Raw genomic sequence first — 19837 nt, 5'->3', positions numbered from 1 at the left:
TTATGTATGTCTAGAACTCTACTTCCCCGCATTCCCAGCACGTGCTTATACTCCCTAAGCTCTTTGTCATCGGCAAGGGTTAGTAAAGCTTGTGCAATGCTGAGTAACTCGTTCTCGGAACGCATGCCCCACCAAATCGGAATGCAATGACGCTATGACGTTCTTGTTGGTATAGGCACAAAGCCTCCCATGACAGCTATATATATAGTATAGGCAGGTCGTCAGGACTAAACAGAAAACTTGATTCTATGCCACTTTGTGCCTTGCGATTCTCGCGAGTACCCATCTACCAGCTTCGTAGTACGCCGCATTTGCGCCATCATTTTCTTCCGACAGAATCCATACGATCTTTCTCCCCGCCAAACAAGCCTGCAGCCATGGATAAAGCTCCCGGGCAAGAAAGCAAGGGGTCAATAACAGACTGGGTACGCCCCCTATAATTGCATGTGAAGGAGTGTGCAAGACGGGCGTCATTTCTAACTCTAGACAAAGGTCAAGCCTGGTGATAAGAGCGGCGAATTCAAGCGTCAAACCTCTGTCTTCCGAAATTGGATCGAGAATAAACCCAATGCCGAATTCCCACCAGAAAAAGGCCGATACCATCTTTACGTCTCTTATGCATGCCCATGGGCCCATCGCACGCTGATTGTACGCCAATTGAAAGGTCTCGAGGATATTATTTCGTACAACAGCGTCCACTGGCACATGGCGGAAAAAGGATGGCGGTTTGCATCATCCGATGAAAAGATTCCAGGAAACACTACACCAGATCCATTGCACCAAGGTTACACTCATCTCCGGGACATCTACTTTGAGCAGAATCCAGACTATGAAGGCCGGTTCACGGTACCGACGCTTTATGACAAGAAGACGAACAAGATAGTGAGCAATGAGTCAGCGGAGATCATCAGGATGATGTACACGGCCTTTGACGACATCATCGAAGAAAAATACAAGAAGGTTGATCTATTCCCCAAGGATCTGCAAAAGAGCATTGAGGAGATGAATGAGTGGGTATACAATGATGTCAACAATGGTGTTTACAAATCAGGATTCGCAACGTGGGTCCCTCCATTTGCTTGTCACTGCCTTCTTGTCTTGTAGTAAACAAAAAAAGACATACGCTAATCGTGAGACCAGAACTGAAGAAGCTTACACAAAGGCTGTAACCCAACTGTTCAAGTCTCTAGACCGACTGGAAGAGTCACTCTCGCAGTCGACGACCCCGTATCTTTTGTCAGCACCACATGTTACAGAAGCAGACGTTCGTCTTTTTACGACCATCATCCGCTTCGACCCAGTCTATGTACAGCATTTCAAATGCAACATCCGTGACATCCGCTCCGGATACCCGCACATTCATAAATGGCTGAGACATTTATACTGGGTAAGACGACTCTGCATTAAACAATCTTTTGGTCGTGGTTGATGAACTCGATGCTAATGCTGCCAACAGGACTACCCTGCCTTCAAAGAAACGACCAACTTTGAGCACATCAAGAAGCATTACACCAAGAGCCACAGTCAAATCAACAGGTTCCAGATCACGCCTATCGGGCCTCTGCCTGATATCTTCAACAAGGAAGACGAGGTGCCAAGTGTAAAGGCTGCTTTGGAGAAGTAGGCAGATATATACATGTATAGGCATGCAGACAGTGTTCCAAGTGTCATGGTTGTGCGTGCTGGTAGTGTAGATTGTTTATCATGAATGTGCAAATTATCGGGTTTCTTTGGGTATCTAGTTTTGTGAAATTTCCAGACTTTTGCAGCAAAAACATGTCAAACGCGCCGACCTGGTGGCTAGTACCATTCCCATCAGTCTATACACAAACAATTACTTGTTTTTTTTAAGGAGAATAGAGTAAAGAAAATGTAGCCCATTGCAAATCTTAATCGGTGACGAGCCAGGTTCAAAGCAGAGCAGCACCAACACTGCCTAGCGTCTGCTTGGTGACATCATCTCTGACCTGTCCCACTTTCTTTGCAGAGTCCAAGATGGCACCTTCGATGGCCTTGAGTGCTTCGACCAACTCGCGCCGCTGGTCGCGTGGAGCACTTCGGCTGCCCGTCAATTGCTGGGCCTTTTCTACCGTGCCCGCCTCCATCGTGCGCAAATGGGCTTCAATCTCGCGGATTTGTCGCTGGTAAACGTCGAGGGTGCGGCCAAGCTCGTCAGTTCGGCGGTCAAAATAGCTCATCAGATCCACGGGCTTTGTTGGATCATCATCGTCGAGCGCATTAGTGGCTGGTGTCTTTGCGCTCGAGGTCGTGAGATTGCCGTTGTTGCGGTAATGAAATTGGGCGGGTAGTCGCTGATTTTCGATTGCGCGGAAGCTCAGAGTCGCATCTTCGGCGTCTTTCTTGACAAGGCTTTTCAGATGGGCAATATTTGCCGAGTCGTTGTCGAGTCCCACTTCGACCGTGGAGAGAAAGGTCTCGATGTAAGCTACATCAGGTGCGATGCTAGAGATGTCGCGCTCATTACCGGGGAGCGATTCGCGGATTTGGCTGCAGTAGTTGATCTTTCGCTGAACACCCTCGTCAAACTGCTGGATCAATGTTTGTAGCTCGGGGTGCAGGTCGTTAAACCGTGTAGTTCCTCGTATCGAGTCCAGGGTTAACTGGACTGGTTGTGCGCTCGCGCCCATCTGAGTCCCCCCAAGTGTAGAGCCGCCAAGAGGGTTGGTCCTGTTGGGGAAGTTCATGCCTCCGCCCAAGGTGCTCTGTTGCTGTTGCTGGGACTGCTGCTGTGTTGAGCCGAATAGTGAGGGGGTGGACGTTTGGTTCTGCTGGTTGGCGGTGTTGTTTCCAAACAATGAGGGTGTGGTTACTGGTTGAGTGGATGCGCCGCTGAGAGATCAAGTTAGCCTTTGGGCCACTGCAAAAGGCGGTGATGGCCTACAATAACGAAGGCTTAGACTGTGCACCCCCAAACAGACCGCTTGACTGAGTGATGTTCTGGGCCTGGTTCTGTGTGTTTCCGCCCAGCGCGCCGCCAAACAGACCTCCGCTTTGGGGCTGTGACGGCTGCGCTGTAGACGCGCCAAAGAGTCCCGCACTTGCAGGGGCGGTGGTTGTAGGCTTGTTTAGATTACCAAACAGCGAGCCGGACTGCTGGGGTTGCTGTGGTGTCTGCTGCTGTGTGGAGGCGTTGCTGCCACTGCTCCAGTTAGTCCAGGGCATGGAATAGTGATTTGATGGGAAGGGACGTACAAAAGGCCACCGCCACCGCCAGTGTTAATGCTCAGTGAATTGGAGCGTCCAAAGCCCGCCATGTCGTCTCAAGATGATCTGTTGTTGGTGCGGCGAGGGCAGGCGATGGATGGAGAAGGCAGTGTTTGGATGGGCGCGAGCCGGGGCAGCACAGACTACAGGGTGGTAAGGCGCGTCTCCTCCGCTCAGCTAGTCTACTGTAGTGTTAGTTGGCCGTGCTTTGAACGACAAGAAAGCCCCAGTGTGCTCCGCAACCGCACCCAGGCCAATCTGGCGTCGACTGCGAATTACGTCGACGCGCCTTTCCTTGCTCCAAATTCACTACTACTCTCAACACGGCCAGGCAGGCGCGTATCATCTCTTCCAGAGGCGAGCCATGGCAGACGAGTCCGACGATGACCTCTATGGGGACGAGACTGCGACGCAGCAGAACAAGGACGCAAACAAAGCCGAAGATAATTCAAGCGGCGACGAGCCCATGGACGAGGAGTCGGGCGATGAAGACGACGAAGACGACGACAGCGATTCTGTATGTCGCTTGCTGCACCACGCCCATAGCTGCCGAGCAAAGCTGACGGAGCTCTAGGACATCGACATCATCATTGAGAAGGCACCAGCACCAGCCAAACCCGTTGCGTAAGCTCCCACTTGGCTCCTCTCCTCCTCTTTCCCGCTAACTAAAGCTGCCCAGTAGCTCACAGCAGCCCCAAGAATCTAAAGCCATAAAGATCGAGGCACCACCGCCTTCGACTACACCCTCACAGCAACCCCCTCCAAAAACCGGGCCTGCAACAGGCGGCACCATCCCTCAGATATCCGCCTCTGCTCTCTCAGGCACTGCCTTTCCTGCCCAACGTACCTCGACAATCGACGTCAATGGCAACCCCGTCTATCCGCCTCAAGGGAAGGAGATTCTGTCTATCGACATTGATGCCGACCTTGCGGAAGAGCACAAGATTTGGCGCCGGCCGGGCGAGGACCAGTCCGACTACTTCAACTATGGTTTCGACGAATTTACATGGGAGCTATACAGGCAGCGTCAGGTAGCCATGGCAAATACCATACAGGGTCAGAAGAACGACATGGCACAGATGCAGGCTATGATGGGCGGTGGTCCTATACCAGGCATGCCAGGCATGGGAGGCGCCCCACAAGGTAATGGAGGACCAGGCGGCGCGCCCCCGACTGGTCCTGGTGGTGGAGGAGGAGGAGGCAGCGGCGGCGGCGGTGCTGGCGGCGGCGGAGCCATGGGCCCTGGTGGGATGAATGAACAGCAAATGCAAATGATGATGCAAGAGATGATGGCACAGGGCATGGACCCGAGCCAGATGGACTTTGCGTCCTTCATGCAAATGGCTGGTCAGGGCATGGGTGGCTTCCCCACCGGACCTGGTGGACAACAGGGCGGCGGGTTCCAGCAAGGCCATCAGGGCGGTGGCGGGAGGGGTGGGCGAGGGGGGAGGGGAAGGGGCTGGTAACGGCAATCACGCAGTTCCATGTCCCTACTTGCTGGCGGCTGTCTTTTGTCTCGACTCCATAGGATCACTATCCTCGGCTTTGGCGTTTTGAGTGTACTACTACTGCTACTACGATACCATTGGGCGGATAAAGCCTTTTCCAACGCGAAGCAATCTGTTTCCAAAATTACAGATGAACCTACTTCCAAGTCATGCTTCAACGCCCTGTCTCGGCGATTTCATCCTAAACCATCCATGTCATCTGTTAGATGCTGTGCGCCAACACGCACTCATCGACAGGCGCCAAATACCACAATCCATGGCCTTGGATACAAGACCCTCACTTCCCTATTGTACCCCTTTGCGTGTGCAACCCATCGATAGTTGCAGTTCAAAGGCCTTTTTGGACATGTACCTCGTTCTCCATGCTTGTGCAGCCTCTTGGCCATGTACCAACTACGTCTCCATTGGGTCTCCGCCCTCAAGAATGTGCGCTGGTATCCGTCCTTCTGCAAAATCTTTCTCCAGCTGCGCCATCTCTGCCAGGCTGCTTGCGTTGAGAATAGCAGCACGCATCCTCTTTCTTTCGTCGTCAGTGTAGATGCGTTCTTTGCTCGAGTCGGGTCCGTTTGCGAATGTAGGAACGACGAAGCCTTTTGATTTATTGCTCGAAATCTAGCTGTATCAGTATGTAACTCGTACTTGGAATCATTCAAACACACCTGGTTCGCAAGTTCAGTCGGTTCGTCTGCACTTCCAAACAACTCCTGTGCCTTCTTCCGCTCAACATCGCGGACCTTGGTGAAGTCGAGGAACCTCACACTTGGGCAGCGCCAGATGACCCAATATCTGTAATTCTACTGCGAGTTAGCGGTTGTACGCCCAAAGCACTTGGCACTAGTGTAGGCACAGAAGCAGGAAAAGCATGAGTGCTCACGACATACCTCTTTGCTGGTGACCGGGTTGCCCATAAGTGACAAGTATGTGAGAGACTTGAAGCCCGCCAAGGGATCGAGGTCTGCCAGCTCTGCGATCCGGTTCTTGGTGAGAACTAGTGTGCGTAGGTTTGGTATGCTAGACGAGAGGCTCGGTTGGATGTTGGAAACTCGGTTTTGGGCGAGGAGCAGAGTACGGAGGCGGGGCTGAAGTGGAAAGTTGCCAAGCTGACCAATGTCATTGTCGGTGAGGTCTATGGCGTCGTTGTCCTAGGTCATATGTTGGCATCTTCTTCTCGAGCCGTTGTACAAACAAACATGAGACCAACTTACTCGCGCTGCGCCCATGTTTTCAATGGCAGATATCTTGTGACCTAGATGTAATAGTTTTGATATCAACTCAGCTCTTAAGTGCAGTATCTGTTCTTTCCAACGCACCTCGTAGATCGAGTTCACGCTCGGTGAGACAGTTGATGAAGGATAGAGAATTGTTGATCAGGTCCGTTGTTAGCCTCATTTTGGCGTTTCGTGACCGTGTGGACTATGTATACAGTATGAAGGACACCCACGGACTCGGTTTTAGAATGTCGAGTGCTAATCTGTGCGGGGATGCGAAAGCTGGTCGTGGAAATGGAGCTTCAATGGAAATTCATGGAGCGCGCTAAGAGCTACCACTAGCGCGCGGCGCCCGCCTGATGGTTGCAATCACCTACTCCCCTCCTCATGCCCACTGTCCACTCTACTATACCCGACACAAAAGCTAAATAAGGACTTACAACTCTTGAATAGTACAGACTCGGGAGTTAAAAATTTGATTGTTTTGGTCAAGTGGTGGAATATCATATGTTTTCTCCTAATGACAAATGGCATCGCGGTTGATGGAGCCTATTTTTGAAGCACAAAGACTATTCCCAAAGCTGCGAGAGCGCCCATCACACCCACCACCAATACAGCTGCAGACAAAGGAACCAGTGCCGGTCGCGTGTTCTTTTGTAACATGGCCTGAATTTCCGTATCCAAGCGCTCAGCCAGTTTCTCCTTTGAGAATTCTGCTATGACCCTATCTCTCCCACGTGCGCCCATCTCTTTCAGCCTTTGTTCGCCGGGGCCATCTTCCAAAGCAACACGCATAACCTCTGTCCAATCTTGCACCTTTCTAACGTCCCTCAGCCAACCGGTCTGTCCACTCACAACTGTTTCTGTGGGCCCACCCTCATTCGCTGCCAGGACCGGTGTTTCGGCCAGCATGGCTTCGAGTGGCACAATGCCGAAATGCTCATGGAGAGGTGTGTAGATAAGGAGACGTGCAGTTGCCAGAAGCGCAGACTTGAGAGTGCCAGGGACCGAGTGAAGAAAGACGACTGCGATGTCGTCTGGTATACTCTGGGCGGTAATGACGGTTTTGGCGGTGGCATGCGTCAGTCGAAGAGAGTCAGCTAGTTTGCATAACTCGGTATACGTGGCGACGTTCTCGGACACTCGGGAATCATATCCACCTGCAATGACGAGCCGCGCCTGCTCGCGCTCCACGGGCGACAGCCCTGCGAAAGCTCGGATAGCAAGTGCAACGTCCTTTTTCTTCTCAAAGCGGTTGATGCTTAGCAGAACCTTCTTGCCTTCCCACAGTGGCGCAACAAGACCCGCCGGCTGACCGGCGTTGATATCGACGCATGGGTATACGACACCGGGCTCGCGGGTCTTGAGACTGGGAAAGGCCTCGGCGAAAATGCTCTTTGTGAAGTGGCTGTTGACGACAATGGTGTCGCTACAGCCCGTGGTCCAGCTCTCAAGCCAGTCAAAGGGCCTGCGGTACAGTGTCTTCAAAAAGCCGCCTTTCTTGGCGAGCAGCTTGTCGGGGAAGTGGCAGTAGAAGATGATGCGCGGGTGGGGCAGCAGCAGCCGCAGCAGAGGAATTCCTGCGCTGAGCTGGTCGACGAAGAAAGCGGACGGAGTGAGTTGCTGTAGCTCGTGTGATAGTAGGGCAACGTGTATAATCAAGTGCACCTGGCGCAAGATGGCGCAGAGAATGGCGAAGCGGCCCCAGATGGCTGAGGGGACGATGGTGTTGCCGCGCACTCGCACATCGAGGGTTCCTTTGCTTCAGGGTCAGGTCTCAGCTGCTTGGCCGTACATGAGCGGAGTGTGGCCGACGGTGGTGTAGTAGAGGCTTACCGTCGCGGGCCTCGTCGAAGCAGTGTTGCGGGTCGCAATGGGATGTAAAGATGGTGACTTTGTGGCCGCGGTTCTGCAGTCCCACGACGGCGTCGATGACCAGCCGCTCCGCTCCGCCAATGCCTAGATCTGGGTGGAAGAAGACAATGTGCTGCTTCTCCTCTGCCATGTTGTCGTGCACATGTGTGCGTCGCTACTTACGTGGTAACTTGGGTGACTTTGGTGACTTGGGAGGAGAAATGACCTGTCGGGGCGGTGGCGGCGGCGGTGGAGGCGCCTTTCCGCTTTGGTGGTAGTAGCAGCAGGAATACCTAGGCCAATGTCCCATGCCGCATATCATGTGCGACGCTCTTATCCACCCTCTGCGGCTACAGCCCCGAGACAGATGCGCTCGCTCGCTCGCATGCACTCCTCAATGTGTTCTACTCTCTGGAATTCTTGCACGCACAACTGCTGGTGAAGCGCCACTTCACCTCACTCGCGCCTTCCAGCATGCTGCCGGTGCCCAAGGCAACACAGCAGCACATCCGTAGTAATAGTACACTACACAGTCCTACTAGTACCATCATCACCCTTACCACCAACACCAATAACCCCATCAACTCCCCCACAACTCCGAACTACCCTCCATCATGGGGCAGGGATTCTCATTGTCGACGCTCTCGGCAGGCTCGGCTAACATCGATGTACCGGAGCTCGCAGATCTCCAGTATGAGAAGTCGTTGGGTGCAGCCCGATTTATGAAAGCCGTCAGGGCACGACATAAGGACGGCCTTGTCGTGGCTCGAGTCGTTCCAAAGCCGTACGCTCATATCGACTTTCAAGACCACGTCAAACGGCTGCTCCGTGAGTCGTCTCCGCAACTACTCATCCATGGGCAAGCAAACTAACAAGGGTTCAGACGAGCGCAGAGTACTTGCCGACGTGCCAAATGCACTGGCATATCACCGTGTCATCGAGACTGCATCTTGCGGTTATCTGGTTCGCCAATACATCCATAGCTCTTTGTACGATCGACTAAGGTAACTTGCCCATGAGCCATGACCTCCGCAGTTTGCTGACTCTTCCATGGCACACGACCTTTCCTGGAGGAAATTGAGAAGAAATGGCTCTCGTTCCAGCTTCTCTGTGCCGTCAGGGACTGTCATGCCAGAAACATCTTTCACGGTGATATCAAGACTGAAAATGTCCTGGTTACGTCTTGGAACTGGCTGTACCTAGCTGACTTTTCCTCGTCCTACAAGCCAGCACATTTGCCCGAAGATAATCCAGCTGACTTCTCCTTCTACTTCGACCTCTCAGGTCGTCGGACTTGTTATCTGGCGCCTGAAAGATTCCTTGCTGCTGGGCAGCAACCCGAGGGTGAAGGTGATGTCAATTGGGCCATGGACATTTTCAGCGTAGGCTGCGTCATTGCTGAACTGTTTCTTGAAGCACCCATATTCTCCCTCAGTCAGCTGTTCAAGTATCGACAAGGCGAATACAATCCTGAACACTCTCATCTCAGCAAGATCCAGGATAGGAACATACGCGAATTAACGCTGCACATGATTCAGATTGATCCCAACTCCAGGATGACCGCAGAGGACTACCTTACACACTGGAAAGGCAAGGTCTTCCCAACCTATTTCTACGGCTTCCTCCAACAATATATGTATTCCATTACCGATCCTTCTTCCGGTCGAAAACCTGTCACGACTGGCTCAGAACATCTTGGTGAGCCAGACGAGCGTATAGACAGGATTTTCAGTGATTACGACAAAATCTCTCATCTGCTATCAAATGAGGAAGGAAAAGAGCCAGGGAGGCCCGAGTATTCACCCCCAGGGCCAAATACGAAACTTTTTCCACTCTTCGTAAACATTCCAAACTATCAACATCAGGCTTCGCCAGAACGAAGCTTAGCTGTTGATGATGGCAACTTGATTTTTCTGACTATCGTCGTATCTTGCTTACGGGGTACTGCAAGAGCCTCAGCTCGTGTTCGAGGCTTGGAACTTCTCCTGGCCTTTTCAGAACGGTTGACGGACGAAGCCAAGCTTGACCGTGTCATACCCTACGTAGCTCAACTGCTAGCCGACAGGTCTGAGCAGGTCAGAATTGCTGCGCTGCGCTCCCTGACCCAGATTCTTGCCATGGTACAGGTCGTCTCGCCCATCAATGCTTACATTTTTCCCGAATATGTCCTTCCAAGGCTGGAAGCATATCTCCCAGATTCTTTTGGTAAATCTGGATCCCTTGTGCGTATGCAATATGCACTTTGCATCGGGACTTTAGCAACAACTGCGGCAAAGTACCTTGATATGATCCAAGCACTGCGTGCAGAAGGTTCTCTAGCTACGGCCGATCCAGAAACCGAAGACGGCATGTCTTCATCGACAACCCGTAATCAGTTCGATTCAGATCGCCGAATTTTAATCGAGGCTTTTGAGAAGCACACCAAGTCTCTTCTCACCGACACTAATGCTTCTGTACGTCGAGCGATGCTCCGGTCTGTCTCCGACCTCTGTGTCTTTTTCGGTAGCCCCCGAGCAAATGACGTAGTCCTTAGTCACCTGAACACCTATTTGAATGATCCAGATTGGATGCTCAAATGCGCATTCTTCGAAAGCATCGTAGGCGTTGCCGTCTTTGTGGGAGGCGCTAGCCTAGAAGGCTATATCCTACCTCTGATGGTTCAAGCATTGACAGATCCGGAAGAATTCGTGATAGAGAAAGTCATCAGGTCGCTGTCCTCGATGGCGGAGCTTGGTCTACTTCAGCGTTCTAAGACATGGGAGCTAGTGGATATTTTGGCGAGGCTGACTATGCATCCAAACCTCTGGATTCGGGAAGCGGCAGCTGAGTTTATCTCTGCTGCTTCGAGATATTTATCGGCGGCTGATACGCACAGCATATTGGTCAATCTCATCAGGCCGTATCTCAAAGTCCTTCCCGCAGAGTTTTCAGAATTGCGCATTCTAGAGTCATTGAAGAGTCCAATGTCCCGTCTGCAATTGGAGATGGCTTCTAATTGGGCGCAGCAAGCTCAGAGAGGGCACTTCTGGCTGACTGCTAAACATCAGCAAACATTTACTTTCGGATCATCGGATGATAGTCTACCCACCGTTTCTGGCCGGGAGCTTGATCAGAAGGTTTTACAACGATTACCCAAAAATGAGGAGGATGAGCTGTGGTTACAAAAGCTTCGCAACGCGGGAATGAACGCTGACGAGGAGTTCAAGCTCGTAGCACTCAAAGAGTTTATTTGGCGAGTAAGTCATCGCCGACGCTGTGACAATCTTTCAACACCTACGACAAAATTCAACAGCATCGTGACGCTGAAAGATCTTGGCGTGAAGGCGCAGACCGTGCTGTTCGATGAGGATGTACGTCAGGTTATGGAGCACACTAAAAAGGCGTATGGTCCAGAAGATCAGCTGCCACCTCGCACAATCAAGGACGCCCTTTTAGACGCATCAACTACAGAGGCCGATGGGCTAAACGATCGGATGCCGCGTTTCGAAAGTCAAGCTGGGCGATTGGTCCGCGAAGAGAGAGGTATCACAATTCCTTCTCGGCCAAAAACACATTCAAACCCTAACGATCAACATTCGCCATCTTCTGGATCCGAAATGAGAACGAATTCGCTAAAGGTTTCGAGAATGTCTTCCTCGCCCTCGGGCTCAATCACATCTACAGATCCCTCGACCGGGCTTCGACATCGCAAAAGTGCATTAGGGCTTCTTGGAAAAGGAGAGAACAAGGCTTTGGCAGAAATTGGTACAACATCTGCGAATGTTCTTGGAAAGGTTGATGGACTCCATGCACGAGAGTCCTCTCGATCCCGACAGCCGAAATCACCACTTGCAGTAGACAGACTCGACCGAAGTCCGCTACAGATACGTTTCCGAAACGCACACAACTACACAGGGAACGATCCAGCAATATTGAAGTTGCTGGATTCCATGCTTCTTGAGCGCTTCCCAGCTGATGAGATTGAGTTTGGTCCCCGGATACAGCCCCCCATTCAGCGGCAGCCAATCAAACACAAGGATGCGCAACGATTGCCTATAGGTACTCCATGGCGACCGGAAGGTACATTGATTGCAAGTTTTGGTGAGCACACTGCTGCAGTGACCCGCCTATTGGTGTCGCCTGACCAAGGCTTTTTTATCAGTGGATCTGATGATGGGACTGTGAAGATCTGGGACGCCTCACGTCTCGAGCGCAACATTACGCGTAGATCTCGACAGACATACAGGTTGGGGGAAGATGTCAAAGTCACGAGTCTTGTCTTTGTTGAGCAAACATATTCCTTTGTTGCGACGGGTAGTGATGGAAGTGTCCATGTGGTGCGCATAGACTATCTCCAGGATCATGATGGCAACGCTAAATTTGGCCGACCCCGATTGCTTCGTGAATACCAGTTGGTCAAGGGGGATTTTGCCGTCTGGTCGGAACATTACAATGGCGACGGTAGATCTATCCTGCTTTTGACTACCAATACGTCGAAGATTATTGCTCTCGACCTGAGGACTATGAACCTGCTCTACACTCTCCAAAATCCGCTGGACCACGGAACACCAACTTGCTTCTGCATCGATCGCAAGGCACACTGGTTGCTGCTAGGAACATCGCACGGCGTGCTCGATCTCTGGGATCTTCGGTTCACGCTGCGTCTCAAGGCCTGGGTCTGCCGCGGCGCATCGCCTATTTACCGATTGTACCAAATATATCTGCCCAAGACAAAAAAGACCAGACTATATATTGCTGGTGGAAGTGATCAAGCCGAAGTAACAGTTTGGGACTTTGAGAAGCATATTTGCAAGGAAGTATATCGTACTGGCTTATGCAAAGATGTCGGCAGCAGGAGTATGACATTATTGGATCTTGACGAAGAGAGATCAGGCGGAATGCTTGGCCGCTTTGCTACAAGTGTTGAGCCTACCGCCAGTTCCACGGCAGATCGAGGCATTCGAGCCATTGCAGTACATACACAGACGACGGATGACAAGGGTGACCTGAAACACACATTCCTGCTCACAGCAGGTCCAGACTGGAAAATTCGGTACTGGGATACCAGTCGCGCTGACTGCTCACTTATAGTCAGCGGGCTGGAAGCTGATGAAGGAAAGCCGCAATACGTTGTCTCTCAACCAAGCCCAGACACGGTCGTAGTCTCAGAGCGGCTGCAGCAGACTATGACTCAGAACAGCAATGGAAGAGACAGTAAAGGAAATGCGTCCAGTAAGAAGGGGCCTGGGAAACCATTGAGATCTAGTGCAATTGCTTCGCAGCAGCAGCACCTTTTGAAAAGTCATATGGATTGCATTCTCGACGTGGCATTTATCGAACAACCATGTGGAATCATCATTTCTGCCGATCGGTCTGGGGTGATTCATATGTATACATAGTGACGTATCTGAGTATCAGTACTCGGAATGTTTCCGCCATGGAATGCTCAGTAGCTTGTAAGTGAAGGGCCAAAGGAGGGTAGTCGCAAGTTGTGATGGTATTGTCTATAAGCTGAGACTTGCTATAAGAATTTACAGGTCAACTCCAGACATACATTTATCTACCAACATCTCTCCATTTAATTGACCTTGGCCTGGGACAAGCTGGTAATCTGATTAGCACCGTCCTGGATTCTGCCATTGGGCAGCTGGAAGCGGCATAGGACGCCAGCTCGCTCGGGAATGTTGTTGTCGCACACCAACTGGTCGTTTGAAACACAGTTCAGGGCGCCATTGCCTAGTAGAGAACAAGTTAGTATTATTGTCTTAATGATTAGAAGATGAAGAAGAGCCGGCTGAGGCTCTTGGTTACTTACATGCGCCTGGACCTCCAGGCACGCACTTGCCATCGGCACCGTTGACGGTGCAAGGTTGCTGCTTCAAAGATTGGTTGGGGAAACAGCACTGGCCGTTAGGTACCTGGCGAGTCTCGATGACGTTGCGGGGAGTATTGCGGACGCCCTCGACATCGGTAATGGCGGCAGAAGAGATGGCGACGAGGCCAAAGAGAAGGGCGGTGATGGAGAACTGCATTTTGGCAAAGTGTGGTGTTTAGGGTGTTATTAATGGATTTGTGTTTTGGAAAGTGTTGTAGAGAGAAAGTAATCCGCACAGCGGGAGAGAATAGACAAATGTAGATCTGAAGATTGACTTGGAAGACTGGCTTGAGAATCAGTAGGACAGAGGAGTCTCTAGCCTCTTTATACTGTTCGAGGGCGGGCAGCATTGACGATACTTAGTCGTGTGTTGATATGCAGCTCTCAGGGCTGTCGTTCCTGAGGCAGTGCATCATGCACATCTAAAACGTTTGGCCCTGAGGGATCCACTGAATCGCGGAGCCACTCGCTCAAAACGATGCTTGTTGCGCGCGCATTGTAGTTGCCAAGGCAAGTGTCGACAACTATTGCCGGATGAACGGCATGTTATATGCCTTAGTGATGGGGAAATATCCGTGTTGTGTTTTGAGGTTGATGTTCTGAATTAGTACGTACATACTACTACATACGTGATGGATGCAAAACCTTATTATGGTTCAATGTTGGACTGACAGCACGTTAGTGCAAGACTAGTCAAACCTGAATAGACAGTCGAACCGATGCATTGTTGCCCTGCATTTGTAACGCTTCCTGCGATCTCAAACATGAGCATCGACCATCCCTGAGACGTAGGAAAACCTGAGGGTGAAACCAGGCCGGTTTAGCCGGCCACGGCATAGAACGCACAAGATTAGGCGCCGCTAGGCCCATCTCGTATTGCAAGTCTCTGTGGTTCTTGTTCAACGCTCTGATTTCAGTAAGTTCATGGTAAATACTAGGTTTCCTGGACCAAGATGTACGATGTGATTGGCTACAAGAATCTATGCGCTCATTGACTGCGTATCCTTGGCAGGACGATTGAGATGTTCGTATTGGAGGTAGCGCTTGGTCACGTGACAAACACTATACTGGTAATCTCCTCTAAATCCCCGAAAACGACGAGTCGAAGGAGCCTAACTAGCCCACTAAGCTGAAAGATGAGCTCTGTAGAGCCTACAGGAGGCAAAATGCGCGCTCGCTGAGCGCCTTGAATCATATACATAGGATTCCATGGACGAAACATGGGCCGAATTATTATCAGGCCTCAATTGTGGAATGGAGAGAGATTTGAAGGTGCTCCGAGCGGAGGATGTAGGGGACATGATGGAGGTGACGCCAAGACAGGTGTGCGGACACGCTTCACGACACGGCGGTTGATAAAATCCACGATATTTTCCACACGGTGGGTGAACAGCAACCAAGCAAGAGCCGGGATGACTGATGACTATGCGGCGCATCCACGTATTCTAGACATGCATAGCGTTCATGGTTCGATGCTGATGTGCTTGATTCCTTGGTCAACTGAGGACCTCCGCCACCGGGATAACCGAAACAAGCTACATGGCACACAACTCTATTACTGGTCTGTACAGATAACGTGGGCAGTGAAGGTGGCTGAGATTATTTGCCTGATTCTGAATAGTACTGAGCTTTTTGCAAACGATTCCAACACGAAGTCACCATGTATATAGGAGCCTTGACAGCATGGTTGCCGACAATGGTGTCGCAGACATTATTGCGTAATGTGACGGGCAAATAGGCCTCCAGTCGCATTACCTCATTCAGCAGCGCACTGAGCATGACCATCATCTCGTACGGCTGCTGCTGTAAGATTGAGCCATTTACATGGGCATATCCGCGTACCTATCGACGTTGTTGGAAAGAGAGTTTTTGTAGGAAGGTTTTGCCAGACGTTTCGGTCCTCTGATGTTGGTTGTGTGCGTTTTTTTTTCTTTGGCTGCATTGGCTGCAAGTTTCCTGATTACACGGCTCGCTGGTTGGGATTGTTTGTCAAGCCGTAGAAGTATTTCACTCAACCGTAGGAAAGCGATATGCTGCCAAGCATACTGCTTTGTGTTTGTCCTTGGATGCGGCGAGGATAGACCTGTATGCTTCCCGAATAGGATGTAGATTCGTAATGTCGACCAAGCCGAAATTCCCTCCGAATCCGCCGACGAAGGCGTCGGGTCGGCCAGTCACAAAAGTTTACCATAGCGGAGCCGCTCACGGCAAAGCATGCAGCCAGACAATCTTGCCAGGCGCCTTGGAGTAAGTTCACGCATGGAGAGAAGACTGCTAGGTGTAGATGGGGGGGTTAGCAGGATCAGATCAAAAGACGGGCTGAAGGGGTGGACGGCGGAGAAGCGGGGGGAAAACAAGATGGGAGCAGCTACTGGTAAGTATGTCGGGGACCCACTGGGGTTTTTGCACGCTAGTGCTAGTACAAGTAGCACTCGTACCGCGACACGTTACCTAACACCAATGCTAACGACAACAGCTGCCCCAGATTGAGCCGCTGGGGGGGCCCATGGCGAGTGGGAGGAGTGCACATGCAGCTTGGCCATTTTTACGTAACGACAAGTCGCGTCCCCAGACTGCCAAACTCGGCATCGTCCGACTCTTTACATAACAGCAAAGCTGCCCCAGGCCGCAACCGCTGCACCGGGTCAGCCCAGGCGTCACGCACGCCTCGGCCATGCTTCGCCATGCTTCCAGAAGGCCTTCTCAGCGTGCTCGTTGGCTGCGCAGCTGCCTGTCCCTTGACCCATTAGGAAGGCAGTTGAGTGCGGAGAAGGCCTGTTTGTCTTCTCCACATCCACATCCACCTCAACCTGCATTTCTCCCCGAGTCATCCTCCCAGCTCCCGTCGATACACCTACCCTCGCATCCAGCATGAGTATTGTCTACACTACTATACGCTCGGACGTCCGTCTCCATGTTTCGCAATCTTCTCCGCGTCTAGCACTAGAGTAAGTACAGTACTACGCCCATCACAATCAATTCCTAGCAGATACCATGCGAGCACCCGACCCTCTTCCAATCGTCCCCCCTTGCAGTCCCAACATGTAGCCATATCGCGTCGCATCAAAGGCGCCCGTGACGCTGAATTCCCAACTACCTACTGTGTGTGTGTGTGTGTGTGTGTGTGTGTGTGTGTGTACTTCCAATCCGTCTGGAGCGTACTGGTGTACTTGGGTACTAGTGCGACTTGGCATATCTACCAAAGAATACATCGCCGTCATCATCATCATGTACTTACTTGCACCGTCTGGACGCCATGCCAACTTCATATATACGCGCAACTTATCTTTACTATCTCTACGCGCACCCACGCATTCTACCAACCTTGACACAATTCATTCTGATGATACAACAAGAATGACGTATTCCCCTTGATTCGCTATCTCAGAAGGCATTGTTGAACGAGTCTGAATGGACCCTCGTCCCACAACGTCAGCCCAGAAATCCACAAAAGATAAGCGTCTATTTCACTTGGTCCGCAATGCTTGGTCCCTGTTCTGGTCCTGGCTCTCGCGGTTATCGTCGTGGTCATGGTTGTGGTCGCACCCAGCTGTGGTGGTGGGCCGGTTCTGTGGTGAAGCCCGTCGACGCCCCTTGGACATGCCAACACGTCGTGTGCTCCCCCAGAGTGCTCTCGAACGCGCTCAACATGCGATTCTCGGGCGCTTGACAGTGGCAACCTTCGACGATGCGAAAAAAATGGACTCAATCTACCGTGTTAGGCCTAGTCCGGCAAAACCTCGCTCTCCTAGCTCTCCTAGTGCCTGCACCAAATTTTTGCGGCTCAATGCGGCTCCAGGCCCACTTGTCTCGGTCTTTCGCGGCCCCCACCTCATTCGCCAGTCTTGACCATCCATCGCCAGTTGCCACAACCGCAACGGGACTTACGTACCTGGGGAAACAACGCGCGCAGGCGCGCCGTGGGCCACCTCCACATCGTTCCTAGGTCTGTGCCAGCCGATGTCGGTCGGGCCGACCATTTCTGCATAAAGTGCGTACCGTCGTCCTTCAAGGCAGTCCTCATCCTCGCGTGCCATCTTCCCTTGATACCCCGGATCACGCAACAGAACAACATGGGCTTCTTCAACGACAACAAGGCCGACGATACCGAGTACGGCAGCCAACTCAAGGCCGAGGACACCAACGCCCAGGGTCAGACTGATGCCGTCTTTGGTGAGGTCGTCGAAGGAGGACCCAACTACCGCAGCGTATGTTTCCATCTTGTCACTCTTCCTCAATGCATATACTGACGCCCAGCAGGTCAGCTGGTGGGGGTCGTCCATCATTATGATGAAGACACAGATCGGTCTCGGTGTGCTGTCTATCCCCGCCGCCTTTGATGCCCTAGGTCTCATCCCGGGCATCATTTCGCTGCTGGCCATTGGCTTGATCACGCTATGGTCTGGCTACATGGTCGGCACATTCAAGATGCGTCACCCCGAAACATACGGTATCGAGGATGTGGGGCAGAAGCTGTTTGGGCGCGCAGGCCGAGAGGTGCTCGGTCTGGCTTTCGCTTTATGTGGGTCCCCTTACCTTATGAAAACATGGTTCTCCAGAACCCCAGAGTTGACCATGTGGACTGACGAGAACAGTGTGGACGTGCGTTGCTGGCTCCGGTATGCTGGGCATTTCCATCGGATTGAACTCGCTGTCTGATCATGGCACGTGTACTGCTGTCTTCGTGGCTGTGGCCTGCTTTGTGGGGTTTGCACTTGCTTCAATCAAGACCTTGGGAAAGCTCTCTTGGATTGCATGGATTGGTCTTGCTGGTATCATGTCAGCTAGTGAGCACTCCCGCACTTCTGCATCAAACAATGTGCCCTAACCGCCACAGTCATCACCCTCACCGTTGCCGTCAGCATCCAGGATCGCCCCTCTGCGGCGCCTCAATTCGGCCCCTGGCAGTCTGATTTTGAACTCTTCAAGTCGCCCACCTTCGCTGAGGCTGCGGCTGCTCTATCCAGCATCGTCTTCGCCTTCTGCGGCATTCCTGCCTACTTCAACGTCGTGTCCGAGATGAAGGACCACAAGGACTACTTCAAGGCCCTGTCGCTGTGCCAGTTCGTCATGACCTCCATCTACATCGCCATCGGCGTTGTTGTGTACTATTACTGCGGATCTTACGTTGCATCGCCTGCGCTAGGATCCGCAGGTGTCTTGATGAAGAAGGTGTGTTATGGGCTTGCGCTTCCGGGTCTACTTGCCTCCGTCGTCCTCGTCATTCACGTAAGTTCCGTCATCTTTCTTCTCTTTGCTGTTTGTTGCAGACCGTGTACTGACCTCACACAGCTCGTCGCCAAGTACTTCTTCATCCGCACCCTGCGTGGAACGAAGCATCTCAGCCGCCCCACCGCTAAGCACTGGATCACCTGGTTCAGCTACACTGGCGCCGTCTCCCTGACTGCCTACATCATTGCATCGGCAATTCCAGTCTTTGGTGGTCTTGTCTCACTCGTCGGCGCTCTGCTTGGCACTCTAATGAGTTTCCAGCCCATGGGCTGCATGTGGCTGTACGACAATTGGCATCGGTCAAACCGCGATTGGAGATGGAAGGGCATGGTTGCATGGTCCATCTTCGTCATTGTGTCTGGCACGTTTCTCCTTATTGGTGGTACCTATGGTTCGCTTGTCGGCATCATCGACTCGTACAATAAGAATGGCGGCACCAAACCTTGGTCATGCGCGGATAACTCCAACTCGAGCGGTGGCCACTAAGAAAAATGTCTAGTCATAGATTATAATTAGATAGTTACACACTAATCTTTATATACTAGGACTAACTATATATTCAAATATAGAGAGTTAATTTTAAAAAATACTTTTTAACGGTTATCTTATTTAACCTAGTATAATTTGCTATTAGCTCTAGCCTTCTAAGACACTTGTTTACAAAAAGAGTTCTAAGATCTATTAAAACTAGTAAAATAGTAACTACGCGTACCTAGTCTTAGCTTCACCCATTAGTACTATTAGGCTGGTAAACGGGTACCCCTAACTATAGTTTTATATAGAGGTTAGGTTATAGTCGCATAGGCTATAGGTATAGATTATAGTTAGATTATATAGACTTTAGATAAGATTAGAGTTAGACTAGATTAGTTTAGGTTATAGTTATATTAGACTATTAAGTCTTTAAATAGAGATTATAGTTAAGCTATATAGACCTTAGATAGAGATTATAGTTT

At 51.4% G+C, this 19837-nt stretch overlaps 8 protein-coding genes across 8 annotated transcripts; 4 read left to right on the top strand and 4 right to left on the bottom strand.

The window, feature by feature from the left end:
- Positions 1-377: 377 nt before the first annotated feature.
- Positions 378-1624, top strand: COCMIDRAFT_81270 (uncharacterized protein; the record flags this gene model as incomplete). Its single annotated transcript, XM_007684521.1, has 4 exons — positions 378-425; positions 493-1061; positions 1141-1387; positions 1457-1624. The coding sequence occupies 4 exons, from the start codon at positions 378-380 to the stop codon at positions 1622-1624; spliced, it is 1032 nt and encodes a 343-aa protein (XP_007682711.1).
- Positions 1625-1910: 286 nt separating this feature from the next.
- Positions 1911-3275, bottom strand: COCMIDRAFT_81104 (uncharacterized protein; the record flags this gene model as incomplete). Its single annotated transcript, XM_007684520.1, has 3 exons — positions 1911-2850; positions 2903-3160; positions 3214-3275. 3 exons carry the CDS (start codon positions 3273-3275, stop codon positions 1911-1913), a joined length of 1260 nt encoding a protein of 419 aa, XP_007682710.1.
- A 314-nt stretch (positions 3276-3589) lies between these two features.
- On the top strand, positions 3590-4691 carry COCMIDRAFT_31900 (uncharacterized protein; the record flags this gene model as incomplete). The annotated part of the gene is made up of 3 exons (XM_007684487.1): positions 3590-3742; positions 3800-3849; positions 3908-4691. 3 exons carry the CDS (start codon positions 3590-3592, stop codon positions 4689-4691), a joined length of 987 nt encoding a protein of 328 aa, XP_007682677.1.
- Positions 4692-5126: 435 nt separating this feature from the next.
- Positions 5127-6122, bottom strand: COCMIDRAFT_80993 (uncharacterized protein; the record flags this gene model as incomplete). Its single annotated transcript, XM_007684519.1, has 5 exons — positions 5127-5345; positions 5393-5527; positions 5615-5875; positions 5939-5979; positions 6044-6122. 5 exons carry the CDS (start codon positions 6120-6122, stop codon positions 5127-5129), a joined length of 735 nt encoding a protein of 244 aa, XP_007682709.1.
- A 368-nt stretch (positions 6123-6490) lies between these two features.
- On the bottom strand, positions 6491-7946 carry COCMIDRAFT_81095 (glycosyltransferase family 4 protein; the record flags this gene model as incomplete). The annotated part of the gene is made up of 2 exons (XM_007684518.1): positions 6491-7698; positions 7778-7946. The coding sequence occupies 2 exons, from the start codon at positions 7944-7946 to the stop codon at positions 6491-6493; spliced, it is 1377 nt and encodes a 458-aa protein (XP_007682708.1).
- Positions 7947-8409: 463 nt separating this feature from the next.
- On the top strand, positions 8410-13173 carry COCMIDRAFT_31897 (uncharacterized protein; the record flags this gene model as incomplete). Its single annotated transcript, XM_007684486.1, has 3 exons — positions 8410-8623; positions 8679-8758; positions 8869-13173. 3 exons carry the CDS (start codon positions 8410-8412, stop codon positions 13171-13173), a joined length of 4599 nt encoding a protein of 1532 aa, XP_007682676.1.
- Positions 13174-13352: 179 nt separating this feature from the next.
- Positions 13353-13806, bottom strand: COCMIDRAFT_81284 (uncharacterized protein; the record flags this gene model as incomplete). Its single annotated transcript, XM_007684517.1, has 2 exons — positions 13353-13510; positions 13590-13806. The coding sequence occupies 2 exons, from the start codon at positions 13804-13806 to the stop codon at positions 13353-13355; spliced, it is 375 nt and encodes a 124-aa protein (XP_007682707.1).
- Positions 13807-17722: 3916 nt separating this feature from the next.
- Positions 17723-19367, top strand: COCMIDRAFT_21709 (uncharacterized protein; the record flags this gene model as incomplete). The annotated part of the gene is made up of 5 exons (XM_007684465.1): positions 17723-17857; positions 17910-18171; positions 18245-18436; positions 18487-18878; positions 18942-19367. 5 exons carry the CDS (start codon positions 17723-17725, stop codon positions 19365-19367), a joined length of 1407 nt encoding a protein of 468 aa, XP_007682655.1.
- Positions 19368-19837: the final 470 nt, after the last annotated feature.

Source organism: Bipolaris oryzae (assembly GCF_000523455.1).
Source record: "Bipolaris oryzae ATCC 44560 unplaced genomic scaffold scaffold_3, whole genome shotgun sequence".
NCBI classification, from domain to species: domain Eukaryota; kingdom Fungi; phylum Ascomycota; class Dothideomycetes; order Pleosporales; family Pleosporaceae; genus Bipolaris; species Bipolaris oryzae.
This window is presented reverse-complemented; position numbering and strand designations above follow the sequence as displayed.